This window comes from Psittacula echo (genome assembly GCF_963264785.1).
Source record: "Psittacula echo genome assembly, chromosome: 4".
Classification (NCBI taxonomy): Eukaryota; Metazoa; Chordata; class Aves; order Psittaciformes; family Psittacidae; genus Psittacula; species Psittacula echo.
This window is the reverse complement of record NC_137738.1, coordinates 11,311,625-11,335,210: the sequence shown is the minus strand read 5'-3', so window position 1 is coordinate 11,335,210 and position 23,586 is coordinate 11,311,625. Positions and strand designations below refer to the sequence as shown.

Sequence of the window (23,586 nt, the reverse complement as noted above, 5' to 3'; positions counted from 1 at the left end):
AGGTATGGTTTTTAAAGTACATACAGGACAACTACAGGATTCAGCTGTCACCTGAATGTGGCTTGCCTCTGGTGAACATTTCATGCCCAGAAAGCTACTGGACACTGACAGACAACCATCTGCAGCTTGCAGAATGTTCTGTGTGTTGCTTGCAGTGCTTGACGTGACTGAAACAGGGGCACAGGCAGCTCCAGGGGAGTGTCGCCCACCCCTGTGCTTGGCAGGCTGAGCACAGTGATAACAGCCCATTCAGTCTCCCGTTTGTTTTGTTGTGGCAGTTGCTGAGCAAGAAGATTCTTCCTGAGCAAAACTGATTCCAGACCATCTCTAGATGGACTTGGTTTGAAGTGTAACGGCTGCTGGAGATGCCTGGAAAATGTCTGAAGAGGCACTCTGCTGGTACAAAACCAAGTGGCATTTTCCAGGCCTGAAATAATCTGCCTGCATAGAGTATAGAATACAGGAGCATGACTTTCTAGAGGTGCTCTGGGATGCTATTTTCCAAGGTGCTGAACTGTGGCTGTTCAGTGATGCTGAAATTGTCCCAAAATGATAAATCTTGGAGGAAATACTCATCTTGCAGACAAGGAAAACGAAAGATGTCAGAAATGACTTGCGCAAGGTCAATAGACTAGTGGCCCAGAGGAGGAGAGTGCTTTTCTATAACCCTGCAGGTGCCTTGGAGAGGTGGCTCCTGGTAACAGATGAATGGCGTGTGATGGGTTGACCTTGGTTGGCAACTAAGCACCATGCAGCCTCTGTTTTGTCCCACAGCAGGCTGGAATAGGAAGAGCAAAAGCAAGAAAACTTGGGAGTTGAGATGAAGATAGCTCAATAGGGGAAGCAGAGTTCCATGTGCATGCAAAGCAGCAAGAGAAATTCATTCACTCCACCCTATCAGCAGCCAGATGCTCAGCCGCTTCCTGGGGAGCAGAGCCTCTCCATTTGTAGCAGCTACTTGGGAAGAAAAATGTCATAACCCCAAATGTCTTTCTCCCTTCATCCTCCTTTCTTCAGGCATTTACTGCTGAGCATGATGTTAGAATCGTAGAACTGTAGGATGGTTTGGGTTGGAAGGGACCTTAAAGCTCATCCGGTTCCAGCCCCCTGCCATGGGCAGGGACACCTTCCACTAGACCAGGTTGCTCCAAGCCCTGTCCAGCCTGGTCTTGAACACTGCCGGGGATGGGGCAGCCACAGCTTCTCTGAGCAACCTGTTCTAGTGTTTCATGACCCTCATAGTGAAGAATTTCTTCCTTACATCCAACCTAAATCTCTCTTGTTTAAGTTTGAAGGGCATGCATGTCCCTTTGATCAATTTGAGCCAGCTGTCCCGGCCATGTTCTCTTCCAGCCTACTCATTGCAGAGGCAAAGTGGGGAAAAAGCCCTGACGCTGTGCAAACACTGTTCAGCAACAGCTATGACATGGATGTGTTATCAACACTTGTAGTTACAAATCCAACACAGAGCACGGTGCAGGCTGCTGTGAAGAAAATGAACTCCTATCTCAGCCAGACCCAGTATTTGTCTTCAGATAATGTGTGCCTAAACCCCAGCCTTTCTGATGGGTGGGTGTGTAAAAGAGGCCTGGAAAACAAATCTGGTGCCCTTTCAGGAAGTGGGTGTTGTGGCTCTGAAACCTCCTGTCTTGAAGTCGCTTTCTGAACCCCTAGAGCATTTGTAGGAAGAGGAAAGGTGAAGTTTTCCACATTAGTTTTCTGGTGTGTGAGCTGTTTGTGCTCCCAGTGCCACAGTGAATGAAATTCAGGTTGGTAAAGGAGAAGTAGTATGTTCCTGAAGTTCAGAGTTTGACTGATCCCTAGTACTGATGTTAGTGGGTGCAGTTATAGCCATGAGGAATTTAGGCTGTTACTTAATTCCTTATCATTTCATAGCTCTTCTGATAATAACTCAGAACAAAGGAATAAAGTGAGCAACTGAAACTTAAGTGAGAAGTACTATATTGAACTGTTACCTGTTTCTCAGGGCGATAGGAGGTTGCATATGCAGCTGGCTTCATTTTTTGCAGCCTTAACATGTAAGAAGCAGCAAACACCCAAGATGCACTTGACCACGCACAGTCCCAAGACTATTATCTACCCTCCTGCTACCGTATTTAGAGCAGGGCTGTGTACGCCCTGAAGTGTTTCCAAGTAGTAGGAATGCTGCATTACATTTTCATGTAATGCCCTGAGCTAAATATCCTGCTGCACATGGTGACAGTAGTTTGAAGATGATTAAAGTCTTTGTTAAACTTCAGATGTTTAGACCTTAGCAGCTGTTTAGCCATAGACTTGTTTATGCTTCACTTTAGTTGAAACAGTTGTTGGCTAATGATGGGAGTTCATTTCCTAGGACCTGTTTGAAGAGAAACACTTTTTCTGGTGTAGTCTACAGTATAGCTTAATTCAGATGCTCAACTGTGTGTGTCCATGAGAGGGGAAGTGTGACACATGTTGGTTTGGAGTCTGATCTTGCCTACACTGGTGTAAACCACAAGTATGCTAGAACTTCTTCAGGTTTATTCTGGAAGGCAGAGTAGAATCTGGCTCCTCGGTCTTTTGTTTGCTTTGAAGTGGTTTGTGTGTGAATAATGAAGAGAGATTAGAAACCTCGGTTATTTTGATTTTAGGTGCAGGCAGTAAATCTCAGTAGTAATCATAAAACCTTTGGAAGCAGATGTATTTAATTTGAAACAATTGCTGCCAGCCCAGTTCAGTCTAACTCTGATAATGACCAAGCTGATTTTTGATGGGGAGCATTGCTTTGGAGGTGGTGAAAGTGGGATCAAGGCCAACAGAAGTGCTCCACGAATGGCTTGCAGGCCAGAAAGCCACATTTTGTTGATGAGATGCCTATCTCCACTGACTTCCTGTCTGACTTGGTGCTTTCTGCTTCAAGTTACTGTCTTACATGTGGGATCTGGTTGGAGATGACTCTGTAACAGTGTTTTAATAGACTTCATGCTGAGTTGGAAAAGTCTCTTTGCTTCTTCCCTATGGAGTCTGGGGATATTTTTCTCCCTTTGTTCAGCTAATAAAGTCTCTGGATTTCTGGTGCAAAAGACTTGCTTAGTGGTCATGCATGTCTTGGTACTAGTGAAGAGTCTGCACAAGGTAACTAGTCACAGCAGGCTTCCTTAGGCTTAAATTTGGCAGTTTCAGCACTGCACCTCTATAGGAAAATGTGCAGAAAATTCATAAAACTTATTTTTTTTATGTTTTAATTTTTATTTCAGGGCATTTTACTGGAAGTATTGTCACGTTAAAATCATGGCATCCTGGGAAAGTTATATTTTTCTCTGGATGTAGACCTCTATTGTGTTCTATGTTCTTTATCATTCATGTGTAATGGAGAGTGGAAGGTTGTTTGACAAGGGCAGCTTTTGTTTTTTGATCTGAAACATCTCTGCAAGGGAATGGGACTGGCCCTGGAAGCAGTCCTTGGGAAGGCTTTGTAATGCCACCTGTCCTTTACCTCATGCTGGATTCTTTCGTCTAGTGCCTGTAGCCTGCAGCCTGCAAGGCTGCAGATGGGGCTGTTTCTGAAGCAGATATATGTGCAAGTTTGACATCTTTGGTAGAGGTGGGGTTGTAATTACCTGGTGAGAGGGAGGAAAAACTCAATACAAGGTAAGGTTCAACTGGTCTGTGCCCAGGCTTCTCACTTGAGGCTTCAACTGTGTGCACGTGTTTCCACATATTGTATGCACACATGCATACAATACCAGGTTTTGGTGAGCTCTGCTTCCTTCATGGTGCTGACTGTGTCCCCTGGTTGTTCCATCTGAGAAGCTGTCCAGTAGTGCCTCAAGGAGGGCTTGGAGTGCTTGGAAAACGTTCACCCCCAGTACCGCTGGCAGGGTGGAAGTAAGGCATGGCAGGATGCACCATTGCTGAGGAGATGGAATCATAGAATAGTTAGGGTTGGAAAGGACCTTAAGGTCATCTAGTTCCAACCCCCCTGCCATGGGCAGGGACACCTCACACTAAACCATGCCACCCAAGGCTCTGTCCAACCTGGCCTTGAACACTGCCAGGGATGGAGCACTCACAGCTTCCTTGGGCAACCCATTCCAGTGCCTCACCACCCTTACAGTAAAGAATTTCTTCCTTATATCCAATCTAAACTTCCCCTGTTTAAGTTTGAACCCATTACCCCTTGTCCTATATCACTACAGTTCCCTAATGAAGAGTCCCTCCCCAGCATCCCTATAGCCCCCCTTCGGATACTGGAAGGCTGCTATGAGGTCTCCACGCAGCCTTCTCTTCTCCAGGATGAACAGTCCCAACTTTCTCAGCCTGTCTTCATACGAGAGGTGCTCCAGTCCCCTGATCATCCTCGTGGCCCTCCTCTGGTGCATGATATGCAGGAGCACCAACTGTTCTTGTTGCCCATGTCATTTATTATCCAGAAAAATAAATATTTTGAAAGTAGGAAGGCCGTGAGACCTTTGGTAGTACAGATTACCTCATGGTTATATCCGTGCCTCCTTTCATCTGTGGCTTTGGTCAGGTTAGCAGAGTCAGATAATGCTGCTTTTGTAGTCTTATCTTTTGCGGCTTTATCTGTGGCTGTGAAACAACACCCTGCAGGGGTGATAGTACACGTGGGATGGGATGCTGGTGTTGGGTCTCGTGGTCTCACTGTTGCTCTGCAGGGTTACTCTCCAGCACAGCCCCTTGGAATTGCAGGTTACAACGCTGCTTGCATAAGGTGAGCCTCAGGAAAGGCATGTTTCTGTTCATCATAATCAACGAGCATATGGAAGTAAAGACAGCTAATGAGCACAAATAAATCTGGATGCTTAGTAGGGTCACAGAGCCTTAAGCTCCATTGACAGTGGCTTCATCTAAGCACAGTTTTGCTTTCCCTGGGTGAGGGTGATTCTGTTTCCTGAGAGTTATACTTTGAGAACCATGTTGGTAAGAGTATTGTAGTTTTCTTCCCATGTTCTAAACTATACAATTTAAGTCTACAGCAGCACCTCAGCAAGTGCACAAGCTCTGAGTAGCACTTGTTGACATGCTTAATTGAAGGGTGGATATCCCAGACTGGCCTAGCCTATGATACCTATGATGGCTGGCCTGCTGGGCTGAAAACAGTTCAGTGGCAAAATTGAAGATGACTCCAGGCTGTTCTGATGGAGCTGTTCTGTTGGTACGCATTAGACTGTGTGCCTTAAGGCTAATTACAACATATGCCTCTGTATGTGGCTCAAAAGGCTTTTTCATTCTGATGTGGGTCTTTTTCATCTTCTTTTAAAGGATTAGCTGTTGGTCTGGGCATTGGGGCATTGGCAGAAGTTGCAAAGAAGAGCCTTAGACCTGAGGAACGCAACGGTAAGCCCTTCCTACAGCTACATTCTTTCTTTTTCCTCCCTTTTCTTTCTTTCTTTCCTTTTTGGTCCCTGACACAGCTTACCTGCATTTGGAAGATTTTATTCTTTTGAAAGCCAGGATGGTGAGGCATCTGGAGTAACAGGGGGATGTGGGTAGTTCTTCTATTTCTAACGTACTCCTCTACCTCCAGACTCTTCTCCCACTGAAGTACACCATAGCCTCACTACACAGAGGTCAGAGGTATATGTAAGAGAATGAGTTTATGCCAGCACAATTTGTACAGCTTGCTTTAGAACACGCATCCCCTGAGTGTGAATACTGGCCCTGTGCTCATTCTTGGATTGTGTTGGCCTAACAATTGTGTTTTAAATTGTTCAGTGAAACCATATAGTTCTCTCAGTACAGAGACTGTTGTAGGTGAGCCTGTATGTCTGAAAATTGTTAGTGGTAGCAGTCTGGAAATTTAAGGATATTCTGCTTAGGAGGAACTTGGAGGCTATCTATTGTCTTTTGAGAGAGACAAAACACTTCATGAACATGTTAAATGGCAGTTACCTACTTCCACTATCTGTATTTTGCCACCTTCTAAAGGATTCTCATAACAGGTCAGGAGACTCTGTTGTGCAGATTGACCTGACCCTGTGTTTTTTTTCTCAGCTTGTTTAAAGTTGGAGGTAATGTGTTGTACCTGGCCATGTCATGGACGCTTTCTTCTAAGCGTGTGTTGGTAAAATACAGTGGTACCAAATGGCTGTGTGTGTGTATGTGAATGGTTTAGGGTGTAGAAAGTATGTGGTGTTCTTTCCCAGAAGACAGGAGATTACTCTAAAGGTTATGGCTCCATTCACTTCTTCCTTATCCAGGAAAACCTTTAGTGGGATACTGCAAAATGTAAAGTTCTTTGTTACAGTTACTGCAAGCTGTTTCCCCATTCTTGCTTCCCCTCTTGCTGTTTGGTCTTCAGCTTCGAACTAACACACAAACATCCAAGTCTCTGCCTTGGCTAGGATGTTTGTGTGTTAGTTCCAGTGACTGGAGGGAAGTGGTAAAAGGGTTAAGCATTTGCAACTGGAAGTAAAAATGATGTCAAATCGTTCCTGGTTCAGAGCATTGCTTTGAGAGGATGGTAACTTGTAATTTTAGGTAATTTTATGTAATTTTTAATGGTCCTTGTAATTTTATTCTGAGGCTTAGTAATATTCTGCTACAAGGCCAGTTTGTGCCTTCCCTATGGTCATCTTTGGGGGTAGGGGATGGATGAGGACTGAGCTAGTGTGAACTTCATTGCAGCAAGTACTGGACTGGCCGACAACTGAAGAAATTTGGAGGCATGAGAACCCTAAAAAAGCCAACCAAAACACCTCATATCAAAACCCAGCACCCCAGCACATGAAACACATTCACTGTGGTGTGGGGACAGGGGTAAGGCATAAGTTGTGTGCCATCCAGGCCACTACTTGTTAATAATTGCATTTGTGTGCTCCCTGGGCAACTCAGCAATGCAGAACAGCCCAGCAGAGAAAAAAAAAGGCTCCTTGGCAAAGAGCAGTTGTTTCTCTCCATGACCCGAGGTGTTTGAGGCTGGGTGGGTTTCTTTGCTTTGATTTAAAAGCATCTGTTCAGACAAACATGGCCCATCCTGTAGCAAATCCTTGAAGGCTTTAGCCTTCAGCACTTGTGTTTGACAGGCCCTTCATACCTGTTGGAAGCTGATGACTTGTTTTGCTTTTAACAGAGGAGTTGCACAACTGTTGGTATTTCTTTGCTTGCCAGATGATTTTCTAATTGGGCACAGCCCGAAGTGAAAACATGAGCTTGGAGAGCTGTGGAATTTAAGGGAATAACATGAGCTTTGTTTTTCTTCCTTACAGCACGAGAAAGGATTATTTCTTTATTTAGAGGGCAGCAGTCACCTTTTCCTTGCAATAATGCAATTGCACCTATAGATTTCCTTTCTTCTTGCTAGGGAAACGTTTATTTTCCTGTGTGGCTATAACCTGGTGCCAGAATCCTGCTCTGCAGTTTGAGTCATGCTTTGGGAAAAGTAATTTTCTTGAACAAACCTTGATTAAACAATAAGGCAATGAACTGCTGACTTCAGTGCTAGGTAAGGGAGTTAGAAAAGGACCTGGCTTCTACTTTTGGCTCTCTTGGTTTTGTACTTGCCTCCCCTCTTCTGTCAAGTCTGTGTAGATGAGAGCTTGGAGCAGAGGTTACACTATAAAGAAGGGTGGTGGGACTGGGAATGAGTAAAAGCAGCAAGTATTGAGGTGAGGCAGAAGTAAAAGACTATTTCAGCCTTTATAGTCTCTTGGAGCTTCTCAGGCCAAGGAAGGGCTCTAGCTGTGCCCCTGGGTGTGTTTTCCACAGCATTTGACAGTGGTGGGTAAGTCTGCATGGATGAGAACTCTCTCCATGGGCTCTGCTTCGGCAGAAACGCATGGCAGAGGATAAGTACATAGCTTTGAGTCCAAGATCCCATTATCTTACTGTTCTTATGGCCATACCAGCCTTAGCTGTTGGAGGAAATCTCTTGACATTGGTACCTCTGCAGTTCTTTAAAAACACCTCTTCACCCCTTCTGCGACTTCAGCTTGAGGCATTTGTGTTGGAGTTTTCTGGCTGCCAGCACCATAAGCTCAGGCTAAGACCTGTCTCTGAAAATGACACCATGGTCCTGTTCTCTGGAAGCTGGTAGAGGATGTCTTTTTCTCTCTCCACTGCTGCAATATTACAAGTAACTTCTTGGCACTTCAGACTTAAACGAGTGGGGTGTGTATAGGCCCAAAGGCATGCCTCAGAATTTCACACTGTCACTGGCATCCAGGAGTAATGAGAAAGAACCTTCTCTTGTCCAGTGAGTACAAGTGAAGGTGGCTTCACACGTTTAAAATGAAGCTGTAAACACTGACCTTTCAGTCACAAAACCGAAAGCTAGAAACCCCTGAGCTACAAGTGATCCTAGTAGCATGGCTTATACTTCTTTCCGTTACTGTTATCACATGGAGGGACCACAGATGCCTGCTGTCCAGGTAGACTGATGCAGGTAATCAAAAATAACCTCGATCACTGGTGACCTTAACTGGCAGTCTCGGTATTTAGAGTGCGAATCTGAAGTGCCAGGCTGACATGAGGTGGGAATGGGAAGGTAGAATAAATGTCCAGGAATAAAAGTAAGAGTGCCCAGGTAAGTACTTGCTGTTGCTAGTAAAGAGACTTGGGGTTCAAGGTCAGCTTTAACTGCTGAATGAGCTGTACTAGGCACTGTGCAAATACCAGACCAGGCAGAGCCCCAGAGGGCTGGCAGCTGGCCTAGGCTTGAATTGTAGAGTCGTTTTCTTATGAAAAGGAATAACGTGGTTTCCTTGAGTTGTCAGTCCAAAGTGCTTAGGCTGTGTTCTGGACTCTTACCTTGCTCCAAAGTGTGTGTGGCAGATGGTCCTAAAATTAAATATACAGAAAGCCCAGTGGCTGGTTCTCCTTTTGACAGTAGCAAAGGAGGTGGAAGAGCAGTGATGCTGCTGTGAGATGCACACCGATGTACAAGGGTTCCTGCTGATTCTGGATTTGGAAAGGAAATGTGGGTCAAGCACCCCTGAGGGCATCTGCCTGCTGCCTCTGCTGTGAACGTTGCTGACAGGCCCCAGGCACTGTGGCTGCAGGAGCCTTCATTTCTGAGGTCTCCTTGTTTTGCCACAGCTTGTTTAGATGTGACTTCTGTTTGCCCTTTTTCTTTCCCTAATGAAGTAGGTAAAAGAAAAACCAACCCCAAACCACAACACAGCAACAACAAAACCCAGACCAACCCAACTTTGCCATTTTAAGATGGAGAGGAAATAATTTGTAGCATCGAAAGGTACAGCTTTGGGAAAAATGTTGTCTTAGTCAAAATGGGCACATTTCTGCATGAACTTGTCCACTTCCTTTCCACTTAGCCTTAGAAGCCTGTGTCTGATTCCCCTTGCCATTTACAGAGCCCTGCTTCTGACTCCTGCTTTCAGGTCACCTTCTTGTTCATGCCCGGTTTTAGCAATGTACACGAACAAGCAGGAGCTGTCACATGCTGTCAGGCTGCCTGGTGATCAGGTAGTGCCCCTGTAGGCTTGACTTCAGTGAGAAGCATGCCAGGAAGAAGAGGATGGGGAGTGCCTGTGTTTACCTCTTTCTCTGATAAGACTCTTTTAAAACTATCAGGATTCATTGGCTTCTGGAGACAATTCTAATCATTAACTACCTCCTTTATTGCACTGCAGACTCAAAGGAGGATGTTTTTGTGTGCAGGTGGTGTGGAGAAATGTAAGGCTTTGACTTGGTAATTTCCCTAGCTCCTGTGTGTCTGATGGAGCTCATACAAGGGATTATTTGCCTTGTCATTGTGAAGGATACAGTTTTCCACATGGGACAGTTGAGATGGGATCGTTTAGAGGCAGAGCTCTGTTAGACAGCTCTAAGCACTCTACTCTCCAGAGTTCCAAGCCTCCTGACTTTGAGATGTGAAGGCTGAGTCCGCTCTCAACAGATTAACAGCGCACTCTGGACATGCAGTTGCACAGCAATATGTGCTTGTGTATGAACATACATGTTTTGGGCAAGAACTATTTGGATGAGATAAGAGGTTTGGCACTGGCATGAATCCCTGTTTACACCCTAAGAAGTGCCAAGCACATTCTTGGTCTACGCCAGTGCACTCCTAAGGCTTTTGACAACTCCCCCTTGCTGTGGCTCAGCCCTGCTGCTCTTCTGAGGCTCTGCTGTGCTGCAGCCTATGATGTGGGACTTGGGAGACCTTTATGTAGGGTTTTAGGCTGAGCTAGGTGATGCAATTGGATCATATGCCAATGTATGCCCCCCCAAGATCCTGGACAGTTTGCATAGCAGCACAGACACTCAGGGAGGCTGTGACTTGCTGCTGTTGACTGCCAAGCCAGCAGTGGCAAAGGTGTCACAAGGATACCTGTACAGCTTCAGACGGTGCCCCTCTGCTGCAGTGAAGGCACTGAGTGTCATCCTGGTTTGACTTCTGTGGGGAAGGGCAAACCTCCTATTGAATGCGGTCTAACACTACATCTCAGCAAGTGAGCTTGCTGGTAAGGGTGTTCCTCAGCCATGTGCCTTCTCTCCTTGTCCTCAGGGAAGAAGGCATTGATGGATTCTAGCCCCTTCCTGTCGGAGGCCAATGCAGAAAGGATTGTGAGAACCTTGTGCAAGGTCCGGGGAGCAGCGCTGAAGCTGGGACAGATGTTAAGCATTCAAGGTAAGTGGCAGCATAGCACCTGGTGGTGCTGCCAGGTGGGGCAGCTGAGTTCTTGTGATACATGGTCCGCTGTCTGCAATCACTCGGTGCCAAGTGAATGTGGAGACAAGTGGCTTTTTCTTGAGAGCAGCGATGGAGAGATGGTTGATTCAGTTCAGTCTAATGCCAGTGTGAAATAATCAGACACGTGCACTCCAGACCACCACTTTCCCAATGTCTGTATTGTGTCAGGCATATAACTGAAACTGGTTAAAAATAAGGTGACACTGTTAATTTTAATGCCTGTGTTGAAAGCAGCTGTTGAGAAGCAGAGCTGTATCACACACTACAGGCAGGTGTCCTGGAAAGGAGGAGGAGGAGGATGGCAAGAGCATCGTCCTGTTCTTTGATCACCAAAGGTGGTCAAAGTTGTATCCACAGCCCTCTCCCATTATGCAGCCTGTTTGTGGCTTACATGCTCTGTTGGCACTGCAGCTGTGCTGGAAAGGCCAGTCCAGCTGACAGTCGTATCGGGCATAAACCACTTGTTTTCATCTTGAAGACTTCAAATGGATACTTATTCCATTGGGCTCTGGAGTTGGTGATCACAGGTGAAGGCATGAGTGACATTAGTGTCTGCATGAACTGTTGGGCTACTCCTAGGAGATAGCAGGTGTGTTGAATACAAACCTTATCTGGAACTATCCACTGTGCCTTCTGCCCAAGTTGATAGTGGAGGAAAGAGCCAGCCAAAAATAGCTGTTACACTTGTCTGGATACAGCATTCAAGATGTCTGTGAAACTGAGTCAGTGTCTGGGTGTTTGAAGTACTCTGCTTGCTTGGCTTGTGCTTCTACTTGAGTTTTTGTAGGTGTTGACTGATGGGGCTGATCTAGTATTGTATTAAATAGCTTGGGCAGGCCAATAAGGCAAGTTCTGTTCTCTGTTCCAGAGAGCCCTGATTGTGATATTCTGTCGTCCTTCATTTGCTCATCACTTGGTTTAGGTGCGTGCCTGGCAATGTTAACACAGCTCAGTGGGAGGCAGCAGCTGCTGTGTCAAAGGCTGCCATCCATATCCTGTTTTCTCACCCTCTAGAAACTGCCAGGTGCCAAAGGCTGATGGTTCCCAGTGCAGATCCAAGAGGAGCTCTTGTGCTCCTTGCTTTCTGTGGCCAGTGCCTCTGGTACTGTGGGCTGAGCGAACCATGCCTGGAAATCAGCTCTGAAGTTCAACTGTCTGCCATACAGGGGGATTAATTTTAAATTCTTAGGACACTTTAGAGTTGCACCTGATGTGTACCCATGTACGTGGTCATAGCTGCCCTAGGCTTGGATGCAAGTGAGGAGGGAATAGCTGTGAAAGGCCAGCTCTGGATTTCGTCACTTGCCTGCTGTCTCCTAATGTTACTGAGCTCTGGCAGGAGTGTCAAACACTTGCTGATGGACTTCACTTCGGTGTCAGAACCTCTAGCAATGTCAGTGTGCTGCCCAGCCCTTGTTTCGCTCTTGTGACAAGCACTTACGGAGTGCTGCAATGCCTGGTGTGAATGTAGGCCTCTGGTAACCTGGCTGAGGGGCAGCTGTGGGGAAACAAGCTAGACACTCCCTGCAGTGCAGAGTACCTGTTCCTGGGCTGGCTGTTTGGGCAGGAGGGTTTCGTGCAGTTCTGACACTTGGTGGGCTTCTCTGTGGCCTGGTGAGTTTGAATTGGCTGCTTCTATGAACAGGCACGTGTGCTAGTTGAGCACAGCGGCTCTGTTGCCTTGCCCTGGTGCAGCTGAGCTATACCATGCAGAAGTTAGAAAGCAGCGTCTTTAAAAACCCTGATGTCTGCTTCAGGGAGTCAGTGGCTTTGTTAGGGACCCGCATCCCTGGAGATCACACACAGAAAGGATGCCAGGGGTCCCAAGTCATCCTGTGTTCTGGTACATGTGATCTCGAAGGAAAGGCAACTGCATTTGCTAGTCAGGAGTGCCCTGCCTGGACTCTAGTTTTGTGTTGTGTTCCAGTTAGGCCTCATCAGCTTACCGCAAAGCTGTATAACCTTATTCATCAGCATGTTGTAAGCCTGGTTTTATCAGTTGCCTCCGTAGCATGAAAGACTGACTAACTTAAACGTTGGTGCTGAGTTTCGATACAGTCACTCTAGACTTGCAGGTTTCTTGGCTATTTGGCCTTGCACTCATGAGCAGGAGTGCTGGCCAAGCAACCCCAGTTAAGAATGCCCTCTCAGGTTGAAATACCTGGTGAGTTTTTTGGATACCAGCAATAAGCAAAGTAACAGAAGCTGATCCTGAATGCCTGTGGCAGAGCCTGATACCTTGACACAAACGGCTTCTGGGAGCAGGAGTTGATTTTAGTGAGGTCCATTCTCTTTCTGTGCAGTCATCATAGCAGGTGCAAGTTTTCATGGTACAGCATGATGATTAGTACTTTCATATACATACTTCTTACGATGCTCAGAGGCTTGCTGGTGATACACCATCAATGACAGAGCAGAATTTTCTTTCAGTGTTAGGAATATGCACACAAATGCAATGCTTAGCCTTCTTGTAGGGCTGTAACATCACAACAGGAGCTCCATTCGCTGATCCTGCAAAGCTGTTAAGCTTTGACTTGCAGTGACAGAATGGGAGCTCCTCTTGAAAACTCCTGTGTTGATTCCACAGTAGGGATGTGTTAGTACTTTTAAATGCTGCTTGTAGATTTCTAGTGTTGAGTGTTAATGTCTCATCTCTGCATTCTGTATCTTTTTCTTGCCATATCTTTCCACCCTTCTTCCCAGGACAGTGCTCTTAAGGTAGCTGTCTGTTTCTTGTTTCCTGCGAGAGAATTACAGTTGTACATGCATCTGTAAATGCAGAGGAATGGCAGAGTCTTGGTTGAATGTCACAAGCACACGTGCATGTTGAGTTCTCAAGGCTGATAGCCTGGATTTACCCAGTGTTGGGGGAGCAAGCAGATAAATCCAATTCCTCCATAATCCTTTATGAGGAGTTTGCCAGAACTGTTGGTCTTTCTGTGAGCTGTTGTGGAAGTCTTTGCTTAAAGAAGAGGATTAATCTTGCAAGATGCCCCTACCCCTTCTTTTTCTTCCAAGTGTAAATACTCGCTTGCTAAGTCCTTCTGACTCTGAACATAACTTACTTTTGGCTCAGCTGTGTTTTCTTCTTCCTACTTGCAGTTGCTTTGCATTTGGGTAGGTGTTTACAGTAGCATATGCTGAATCCTGATTTCTCTAAGACTTCAGCACTTCCATAAGTGATGCTTTGCCATTGCACAGCTTTCTAGAGAAGTTCTTGCCCCTTTAAAATGAACTGGATTAAACCACACCACGAAACTGGGAGTGCTGGGATACCTCTCCAGGGGGTTCCTTCTGGGACTTGCGTTTCCATGACACGTTGGCCTCTCCTAGACCTGAATGCTGTACTGCTGTCAGCAAGAAGATGGGCTGGTGGATGACAGAGGCTGGTGCAGAGCAGTCTGCTCTTGGGTTTGTGCAGTCTACCATCACATAGAAGCCTCTGTGCTGTGCAGAGCTGCCCACTGCTCTCGGCAGCGCTGCTGGACAAAGCCAGGGAGCACTGTGACAAGTGATGCTTGATTCCAAGGCATAAAAAGTTTCTCAGCATGCTTTGTAGCCTGTTCATACTCTCCCTTGGTAATGGGGATGGGTGCACGGAATGTTCTCCTGCTGCAGCAGGAGGGTGGCTTGGGAGACGTTTGGGTGAGATGCAGGTGTTTGGCAAGAGTGAGAAGGAGGGAGGAGATTCCTGTTTTGCTGCTTGTGCACAGGACTTGTGTTTGTCTCATTTCTAGAGCTCTGATGCTCAGGTGCTGCTTCTGGGTATGGAGAGTTGCTGAGCTAGGACTATTTAGGGTGTGCTCGGGGGCAGGACGGCCTGGCTTGTCTGGGTGCATGTTTCTTTGTGTGCTGAACAACGGGAGAATGCAGAGCCTGCACTGACTGCTGTGTGCTGTTCCCTTGGCAGATGATGCCTTCATCAACCCCCATCTCCAGAGGATTTTTGAACGTGTACGCCAGAGTGCTGACTTCATGCCGATAAAGCAGATGATGGTGAGGAATGGTCCTTCCTACTTACTGGGGAGGAAGGACAATGAGAGAATAAATGTCACCTGTGACATACCCTATGAAGGGAGGTGGATGGGCATCTTGAAGAGTATTCTTTCTCTTCTGTAGCATATTTTCAGTTGTGGGTAACATCTGATTCCTTTCCTCAGTTACATGTTGTTGGTTGTCTTCAAAACATTTTAAAGCTCAACTGTAGACAGAGGGAAAAATGAGGGGGGAGGGAGTTTATGTCCCAAGACTGTGCTGATGGAACAGGATGTTGTCTACAAACATGATTATAAGGTCTTGTTGAATGTAGCCTTCTCTTGTTTCCTCTCTTGTCTTTCTCATGGGTGTTAAGTCAGTGTGTAGCAGTGCCTACATCCCATTTTATAAACAGAAAAGCATTAGTCTGGTAGAAAACTAACAGCCACTTTGCCCTTACCTTTTTGGTTAAACCTAACACACCATCAAGAAGAGCCAGAATGAAGCAAACTTAAGTTTGCTTTTCCCAGTGTACATGTTCTCGCTTTCACTCTAACCCCCTCTCTTAATTAAGATGTGAAGGGTGATGCAAAAGGAATTGTGAGCACTAACTGTCTTGTGAAAGACACTGAGCAGAGCCAAGACTTAAATACGGCAGTCTGGCAATGTGGCAAAAAAGCTGTTAAAGCAGGCTGTGATGTTTAATTGTCAGTATTGCCTTAGAGGGTCACTCTTGCATGCCTGGGTTGCTTCTGTCCAGCTTGGCAGCATGATGGAAGAGGAGAAATACGTAACTCCTTGCTCATTTTCTGGAAGATACAGTACCAGAAAGGGGACTTCTGTACTGCAAAGGCAGCAATGTTTTGTGCTAGAGATCTGTCCTTTCAGCCACAGCAACAGAGCCTCACACAGATATGATCAGCATGTGCTTAGTGCTGGGGGAGCACTACTGGCTGGACCGCTCCTTGTGATAGTGTGCAATGGTGAGGAATGGAGGACAATGTGGAAAGCAGGGGGATAGGTACTCAGAACTACTGTAGGCTGCATAAGTCACCTTTAGAGTAATGGCATTTCCAACAGCAAAATCCTCCATCTTTGCTTCCCATACCCTGATGCTTTCTTTTTGTTTGTAGAAAACACTGAACAACGATCTTGGCCCCAACTGGAGGGATAAACTGGAGTCCTTTGAAGAACGTCCCTTTGCTGCTGCCTCAATTGGTCAGGTTCACCTGGCACGCTTGAAAAGTGGAAAAGAAGTTGCCATGAAAATCCAGGTGGGCTTTAGGAGAGCAGCCTTTTCTCTTGCCTGTGCCCAGAGAAGGGCAGGGATGCTGCATGAGTATGATTACTAGACGGATAAGGAACATTTTAATGCAAGTGAATATTTGGGTCCAGAAATATCTTACCAAGTGCAAGCAGAGGGGGAAGACAGAAAAGGTCACTGCAGCATGGGGGTAATGGTGGTGAGGGACCCCTTCTACTTTTAGATTTTATCTTATTCTGTACAACCAGGTCATCTAGTCTCACCACTGTCCTCTCCTATTCTGTCCTGCAGTACCCTGGAGTTGCCCAGAGCATCACCAGTGATGTTAACAACCTGATGACTGTCCTGAGCATGAGCAATATTCTCCCTGAAGGTAAGAAGGGAGAGCCTTTTGGCAGGCCCTGTGTTCCTGCTGGCATGTCTTGAGTTCTGCCAGCCCCTTTCAAGCAGCACACTACCTATGTCTCTCCATAGACTGAAGGGAGGTAACAGTGAAAAGGACTTCAGAATTGCTAAGCCTGCCCAGGAGCAGATCTCCTGCAGTAGGGGTAGTGGCTGTGGTAGTGGGTGCAGGGCCAGTTTGGGGAGCCATGCTCTGCTCCCCTCCTGCTGCAGAGCTGCCACTGCCTGTTCTGGGCATGTGCCTGTTCCTGTGTCCACTCGGTGGGAAGTGTACCTGGGGTGGTTTTTCATGGCTAGGTATAGGCATGCACCTCACACAGTGGTGCCTGGGCAGGGCCATGCAGAGGCTACTGCCACATCGGGCTCAAGAAGTAGATTGGTTTTCCAGCCTCAAGATGGAGAAGACTGGACTTGGCAGCTCAGGCCCTGGCTATGTGCTGCTGCAGCTCAGCATTTGACATGCTGACTGTTTCTGCCTAGCAGTGCCTATTCCTAGTGGTAGGCAGATACGGTCTGGAGAGGCTTCTGCTTTTGCCTGAGGTGGTGGTTGGGTCCTTCCACTCTTGGTGTGTGTCTGTGCACAGCCACGCCAATACAGGGAACAGGCAGCTTGGGCTGTGGGGTGGGAGCTGGGGGAGGACAGAGCCCTGCACAAGAGCAGTGTGGATGTACCTTGATACAGGATCACCTGCATAGCCTTGGCCTGGGATTACCCAGAGAACCTGCATCTAGTTGGAAACATGCTTTAGCTCTCTGGGGCCTCCTGTATTCAGCTGCAGCTCTGGAAAGCTTAGCCTGAGGGGGCCCTTCTTTCTAAGCTTACTGTCTTCTCTGCTATTTGACTTTCAGGTTTGTTCCCTGAGCACTTGATTGAAGTTGTGAGCAGAGAGCTGGCCCTGGAGTGTGACTACCTGAGAGAAGCTGCCTGTGCGAGGAAATTCCAGTATGTTCACAGCACTGCCTTCAGCCCCTCCCATTTCCCTGTGTGTGTGGAATGCAGGGGGGTTACTTAACTTGAGAGACAGCAGGAAGATGAATGCTGTGCCCTGGGATGTAGCACAGGGGAAGGGGGTGTGTGCGTGGCTGGAGCTGTCCTCTGGAATTACCACCTTGTCTCAGCCAGGCGTGTTTTCAGTCAGCTGAAATGTGATAGCATGTCCTGTCTCCTTCAGTGTGAGCCTGGCTGTTTTGCCACGTGCAGTGCAGTAACTCCTGAAGCCAGGTTGCGTTCTGTGTACTCTTATGTCAGCCTGTCATGAGCTTCTCCCATCCTTTAGCTTAGGAGGTTTTTCAGTTCAGCTCTTACAGCAGTTCACACCACCAGTACGGCCTGTGCAGTGGGGTCCAGATTGTTTCTGTGTGAAGGCTGGATGAGAAAGAGCTGCCACAGGCTGACACCCCTTCTCTACCTTTGCAGAACTGCCCCCGTGGGCTGTGTGAGGTGTTGCGGAGGGGCTGGCTGCTCTCCGGGCTCTGAACGTTTTTCTCCCCTTTCTCTTTCCCCTAGGGAGCTGCTGAAAGATGACCCCTTCTTTTACATCCCCAAAGTCGTGGATGAGCTGTGCAGCAAGCATGTCCTGACCACAGAGCTGGTGTCTGGCTTCCCCTTGGATCAAGGTGTCGGGCTGAGCCAAGAGATCCGAAATGAGGTACTGTGGGGTGGTAGTGATGCTTCTCCCCTTGCTCAGAGCAGTGTGCTTGGCCTGCCTGGTGACTGCTAGACCAGGGGATGCTTTGTGGAAGGGCAAACCCTGAGTAGCACAGAGAAGTGCTTGAGTTGGGAACTGTCTGGAGCCTCCTGGAAGGACGCTGTTCAGGGAGTTTGGCAGTTTTGTGACATCTCTCCAGGCTGGCCTAGGCATTCAGCGGGGAGAGGTTGGAGGGGGTGCCTTGCAAGGACAGCTGAAGAGGAGGTAGCTGAGCTGTGTAACTCAGATGCCCTGTTTTGATGACCCTAAGTTTGGGAGGGATTGTCAGCTAGGGGAGAGGGGTCTTGTTTTACAGCTGCTCTCTGGGCAGGAATGCAGCATCATCTTGGTGCAAGCAGTTGGGTGTCATCCACTCCTGTGGGACTGACCTGTGCTGTGCAGGGCTGCTGGAAAAGTACCTCTCTGTAAACAGGAGGAGGGGGGATGTGGGGCTGGGTGGGCGTTGGTGCTGAATATAGTAAGGGATTGGAGGCCTGTGTTCAGACAAGCAGCTGTTCCATAGCAGAAATAACTGTCCTGGTATTTGGGGTTTTTATGTTTTCTTTCTGCCTTGGTGTGAGCTCTCAGCTGTTAGTGGGTCACTGGGGAGGGAGGCAGAGAGTGTTCTCTAGATATGCCTCTCTAGAGAGAAGCAGATCTCGGCATCACATCGGACTTGAAGCCCTGTCAGAGCTGGCTGCCTGAGACCCCTGAGCTGTCTGTTCCTAGGGCTTGTTTCCTCCAGTGAGCTGCTGTATCATCAGGGCTGCCTTTAAAAGGCTGTGAGGTGGGGTGTTGCTGCAGCAGAAGCCCTTCTTTACTGTATGTGTCTGGCCTGGCTGACCCACAGCCTTCTCACTCAAATGGTGGTGTTCTGTAGCAGGGTCTGGCTTGCATTTGGTGCTCTCCTCCCTCCCTCTTGGATACGATGCTGCAGAAGCTGAAGAGGGGCCGAAGAGGCTGTCAGTTATTCTGCTGGACAGGCTCCAGTTTAAGTCTCCTCAGAGAAGAGCTTTGCTGTAGTATGTCATTCAGCAGAGGGTTCTTCAGGGCCTGCTGCTCTTGCTTCCTCTGTGCATGTCAGTCCTAACTGACTTGTTTCTTTCTCTTCTTGCTTTTCAAGATCTGTCACAACATCCTGGTCCTGTGTCTGCGGGAGCTGTTTGAGTTCAGGTATATGCAGACTGATCCAAACTGGTCAAACTTCTTCTATGACCCGCAGTTGCACAAGGTAAGCCTTGCTGTTCTGTCTGCACAGGAGCTGATTTTTCACTAGGTTTTGATTATTCCCCACTCCCAAAGTTTCACAAGCCTTGACTGAGATTCTCAGGTCTCTGTCCTTGAGCCTTGGACAGGTAGGACAGTGAAACCTGTCCCTTTCCCACTTGTCCTTGCTCAGTTTGGGTAGGAGAGCCGGGCTCCTGTAGCCCTGGCTGGCTGCCTGTCTTTGGCCTGAGATCAAATCACAGCTACTTCTGTAGCCTCAGGATCTGTTTCAAAGCTGGCAGTGCTCTACCAGTGCACACCTGAGCCAAGGACTCTTTTAACTGGATGCTGTTGTCTTCAGCTGTGCTGAAGGGTAGCAATTGCAGATGTCCTGCTTGTGGGTTTGGCTGCTTGCTTGTGCCCTGCAGGTCAGATGGAACTGCTTGTTCATCCCTGAGGTCTGTGTTGGAATGTGCTGCAAAAAGGTTCTGTACTGCTCTGCCCCCATATGGAAAGCCTGAGTAGAGTGACCAGCTGAGCAGGAGTGACAATGTGAGCACAAGCCATACCCTCTGCCATGTACAATGTCCAAATGCTTGTGCTGCTGTCAGGGGATAAAGGAGATGGGGGAAGCTCAGCTGCAGTGGAAAGGCTCTCCATCCAGCTGAGCTTCCTGAGAACATCAGCAGTCTTAAGGTCAGGCTCTGCTTGAGTGGTTGGCACTGTACTATAGCTGGGTTTGTCCATTTCCAGGTGGCGCTGCTGGACTTTGGAGCAACACGAGGGTTTGATGAGAAGTTCACGGATGTCTACATAGAGGTGAGGACTTGCTCTGTGTCCTGGAGTGCTGCACTGGGGCTCTTAGGAGTATTTGCAAGCTTATGTTTATCTCTTGGCTGTATCACTTTGCAGTTGGATCCATTTAAGGTGGGGCTGGAGGCAAGAAAGAGATCTCTGTTCCTGTTTCATCCCTTACCATAGTCTTCTGCATGTCTGCTGCAGGCCTCTGGCCATCTGAGTTTGGATGTCTAAATTGCATGGCAAACATTGGAGGCCTGATATGTTGCTTACTGGGAGACTTGGGCAGCAGAGCACTCAGAGTACAGTGATTCTTTTAGATGAGGGTGTGCAGGACTTGCTTGTTCTGATCACTCTCTTCCAGTGCTTTCTAGCTTGCTTACAGACTGATAAATTCATGTGAAGTTGTGTGCTCCCTTGGTGATCACCATGTTCTGCACTTGATAAACTGAGCTGCAGGGGCCTGGAGATGTTACCTAATGCTTCTCACAGTTAGTTCTATTACTTGGTTGGGGGAGGAACAGATGGATTTGTGAAGCTTTTTTGATGTCTCTTATGCTCTGTGGGCTATCTATGTGTAGCCCCACTAGGAAGAGTTTTGGAGAGCCAGCAGCTCTATCTTTTGGCCAGTAGCTCTTAAACTGCCCAGTGTGCCCTGGAGGGTAAAGGCAAGGAAGTGAGCGGGCAGCATGTGCACCTGTAACCTGTGTAGTAGTTGTACTCAAAACATGACTCAAGTCATCCCTAGCTCTTCTGAAAGTGTTCTTCTTCTTCAGGTAATCAAGGCAGCTGCTGACATGGACAGAGAGAGAGTACTGAAGAAGTCTATTGAAATGAAATTCCTCACTGGTTATGAAGTCAAGGTATGGAGCTAAAGGGTCTGCTTTTAGTGGTAGCTGCTGATCGGTTTGTTGTGTGGCTGTGGACTCCCCAGATTTCTTGGTGTGGTTAAAGTCAGTATCAGTCTCAAAGCCCTGTTGATAAGATTTGGGAGGAGGGCAAACTGGCTTTGGCTTTTGTTCTGTGACTTCCTTTTGGAAGCAGGAGCAGTAGTGATGACACAGCTAACCCCAAACCTCAGTCCTTCCTTCTCTCCCCCTGCATGACTGCTGAAGTTTCATGACTGCGCAGGTGGCCTTCTGGAAGTTTTAGTTGCTCAAAACTGTATTAACCAAACATTCATAGGTCGTGCTAGGGGCTGGAAGTTACCTGTGTTGTGGATATATAGGTATTTCTCCTGAGCTGCTGCTGTTAGTGCTAGAACACCTCCTTTTTCTCCCTGGTGGTTAACATGGCTAGTGATGTTGTTTATGCCTCTTTCCTTTGGGTAGGAAATGGAAGATGCCCACTTAAATGCTGTCCTCATCCTGGGAGAGGCTTTTGCATCTGAGGAACCTTTTGATTTCGGCAACCAAAGCACTACTGAAAAGATCCATGGTTTAATCCCAATCATGCTGAAGCATCGGCTTGTCCCTCCGCCAGAGGAGACATACTCTCTTCATCGGAAGATGGGGGGTTCTTTCCTTATCTGCACCAAACTGAAGGCCAAAATTCCCTGCAAAAACATGTTCCAAGAGGCATATAGCAAATATTGGAGCAGCAGGGGCAAGAAGCCAGGGGAGTAGTAAGAATGAACTAATGACTCTTGTTCTGAGGGCGCAGTTCAGCTGAGCCTTGCAGAGAGCGTTCTAGCCTCCCATGTGTTGCACCCCAGCTCTCCATCCTCTTGAGATGCAGCAGCCTGTGCCCTGGAAGCCAAGTGTGCGTTTCACAAGGACAAAGCTGTTCTTTCATGCTGTGTCTGTCCTACGCTGACTGCCAGTACAGTCCAAAGGAAACTTATCTTCCTGAGTGCTTCTGCACCGTGTCAAGGCACCAGCCAACTGCCTGGGGGATGCAGTTTTAACATTGTGATGGTGGCTGTGTATTGGTTGGGTTTTATACTGAGTGGGGGCAGGAGGACAGGAGCAGAATTTACTATTGAAACCTGTTTGTAATACTCAAAGAAGTTGTTTTTTAAAATCTTTCCCTCTTTTGTGCTAAGGTGGAGCTCAAGTAGTTTTCATACCGTGAATTAGAGAATGAATTAATTAAGGTGTACCCTACCACAGACAAATTCAGCACCTTCCCCCCCACATTTCTGTAAGTGAGGTGGTGGCAGTCTAAGAATCCTCCTAGATTTTACTGACATAGGTTTGATGCAGAGGTGGGGGTGTGTATATAGGATAAAGTTTTATGCTTTCTGCCTCCTTGCTTGCAAGGTAAAAACCTAGGAAGTATTTTAGAAGTCTGAGAATTGAATGCTAATGTCTTCTAAACACATACATACACTCACACAACCCATCCTGGTTCTGGGAGTCAGATACGCTCTCGGCAGAGCTGGATTTGAGCACGAATGGTGGGATTCTGCACTGGCTGGTAGGTCCTGGCTTCCCCAAGGGTTAGATAAACTACAGCTCTGACACAAATTGCTTGCTGGACTCCTAACCAAGAAGCTGGTCTGTTTCTCTGTTTTCCTGTAATGCAGAACTTAGGGCAAGGCAGACAAACACATTATGTCTCTCTTGAGCATTTCAAGCTTTTGCTGAAATGTCACACGTTTAAACCAAGACGCACAGTTTTAAACTGTTGGAGTCAAGCTAGGACATTTACCTTCATTGGTTTTTGTACAACGCCTGTACCTGTATGACTTCCTGGTTTCAATAAACAAGAGCTTGTGCAGTGGGCCTTCTCCCTGCAGTTGTTTTGTCATCTTCTGGTGAGGTAATGACTGGCCAAGTGAACTGTGTCCTCTTCTGTGGGATAAACAGGAGCTGAGCCTGAAGGACAAGCTTCCAAGCCTCCTCTTGTTGCAGTTGCTGTTTGTTCCAAGAATGTACTAAAGTTCTAAAGCTGCCTATCTAAGGCTAACAGTGATGGTGACAAGTTTACCATGAACCAGCAGGACATTATCCTGAACATTGGTCTGGCCATGGGAACCCCTGGTAATTACCTGTTTTCCTTTTTCCCCTTTGTTTTAATCATTCTGTTACCAGTCTCCTGGACACAGGTCTCTTTCTTTGCCTTTCCTCCGCTTGTGCAGAAAGCATGGCTGTTGCAGTTGGTGCTTACCTGGTGCTATTAAGGCAGATGTCCTTATCTGGCACTTGCCAGATATTTAGCAGCAGGCTCAGCTGGTCCTACTCACTGAACACAGCCCAGGAACACAGTTTATATGATCTTAAGCTTCAGGACATAAGAAATCCCGACTGCTGACACTTGTAGAGGTAAAGAACAGGTAAGTGAATAAATGCTCTCCCTCAGGCTGGACCTCTTGAGAAAGAAGGAAACGGGGTATTGCATTACCTTTATTCCAAGATTATAAATATATAAACTGCTTCATTTAAGACTTGGTTGAGAAAGATCCAGTGCTGTTTACTTCAACTATAAGTAGTGGTCAGGTTATTCCTAACCCTTTGAGAAGAGTGAACTCTGTTGTTAAGTAATTGTTTTGCATTAAACTGTTTAACTTTGCACACTGGTAGGGCACCTTTCCTGTTGTTTTGGGTTCTGACAGACATTGCTTAGTTTTTCTCCTTTGGATCTAGATCCTG

General features: G+C 47.2%; 1 protein-coding gene across 2 annotated transcripts in view; it reads left to right on the top strand.

The window, feature by feature from the left end:
* Positions 1-22,762, top strand: part of COQ8A (coenzyme Q8A) — a 41,718-nt gene extending 18,956 nt beyond the window's left edge. Inside the window, exons 5-15 of one of the 2 annotated variants that reach the window (XM_080615336.1) lie at positions 5,269-5,343; positions 10,475-10,597; positions 14,571-14,656; positions 15,769-15,909; positions 16,191-16,272; positions 17,151-17,244; positions 17,809-17,950; positions 19,113-19,220; positions 19,949-20,014; positions 20,770-20,856; positions 21,325-22,762. In XM_080615336.1, coding sequence (XP_080471462.1) covers positions 5,269-5,343; positions 10,475-10,597; positions 14,571-14,656; positions 15,769-15,909; positions 16,191-16,272; positions 17,151-17,244; positions 17,809-17,950; positions 19,113-19,220; positions 19,949-20,014; positions 20,770-20,856; positions 21,325-21,618 — 1,298 coding nt within the window. In that variant the 3' untranslated portion in view covers positions 21,619-22,762. The remainder of the gene's footprint in view (positions 1-5,268; positions 5,344-10,474; positions 10,598-14,570; positions 14,657-15,768; positions 15,910-16,190; positions 16,273-17,150; positions 17,245-17,808; positions 17,951-19,112; positions 19,221-19,948; positions 20,015-20,769; positions 20,857-21,324) is intronic. The other variant, XM_080615337.1, reaches the window with a different exon arrangement.
* Positions 22,763-23,586: the final 824 nt, after the last annotated feature.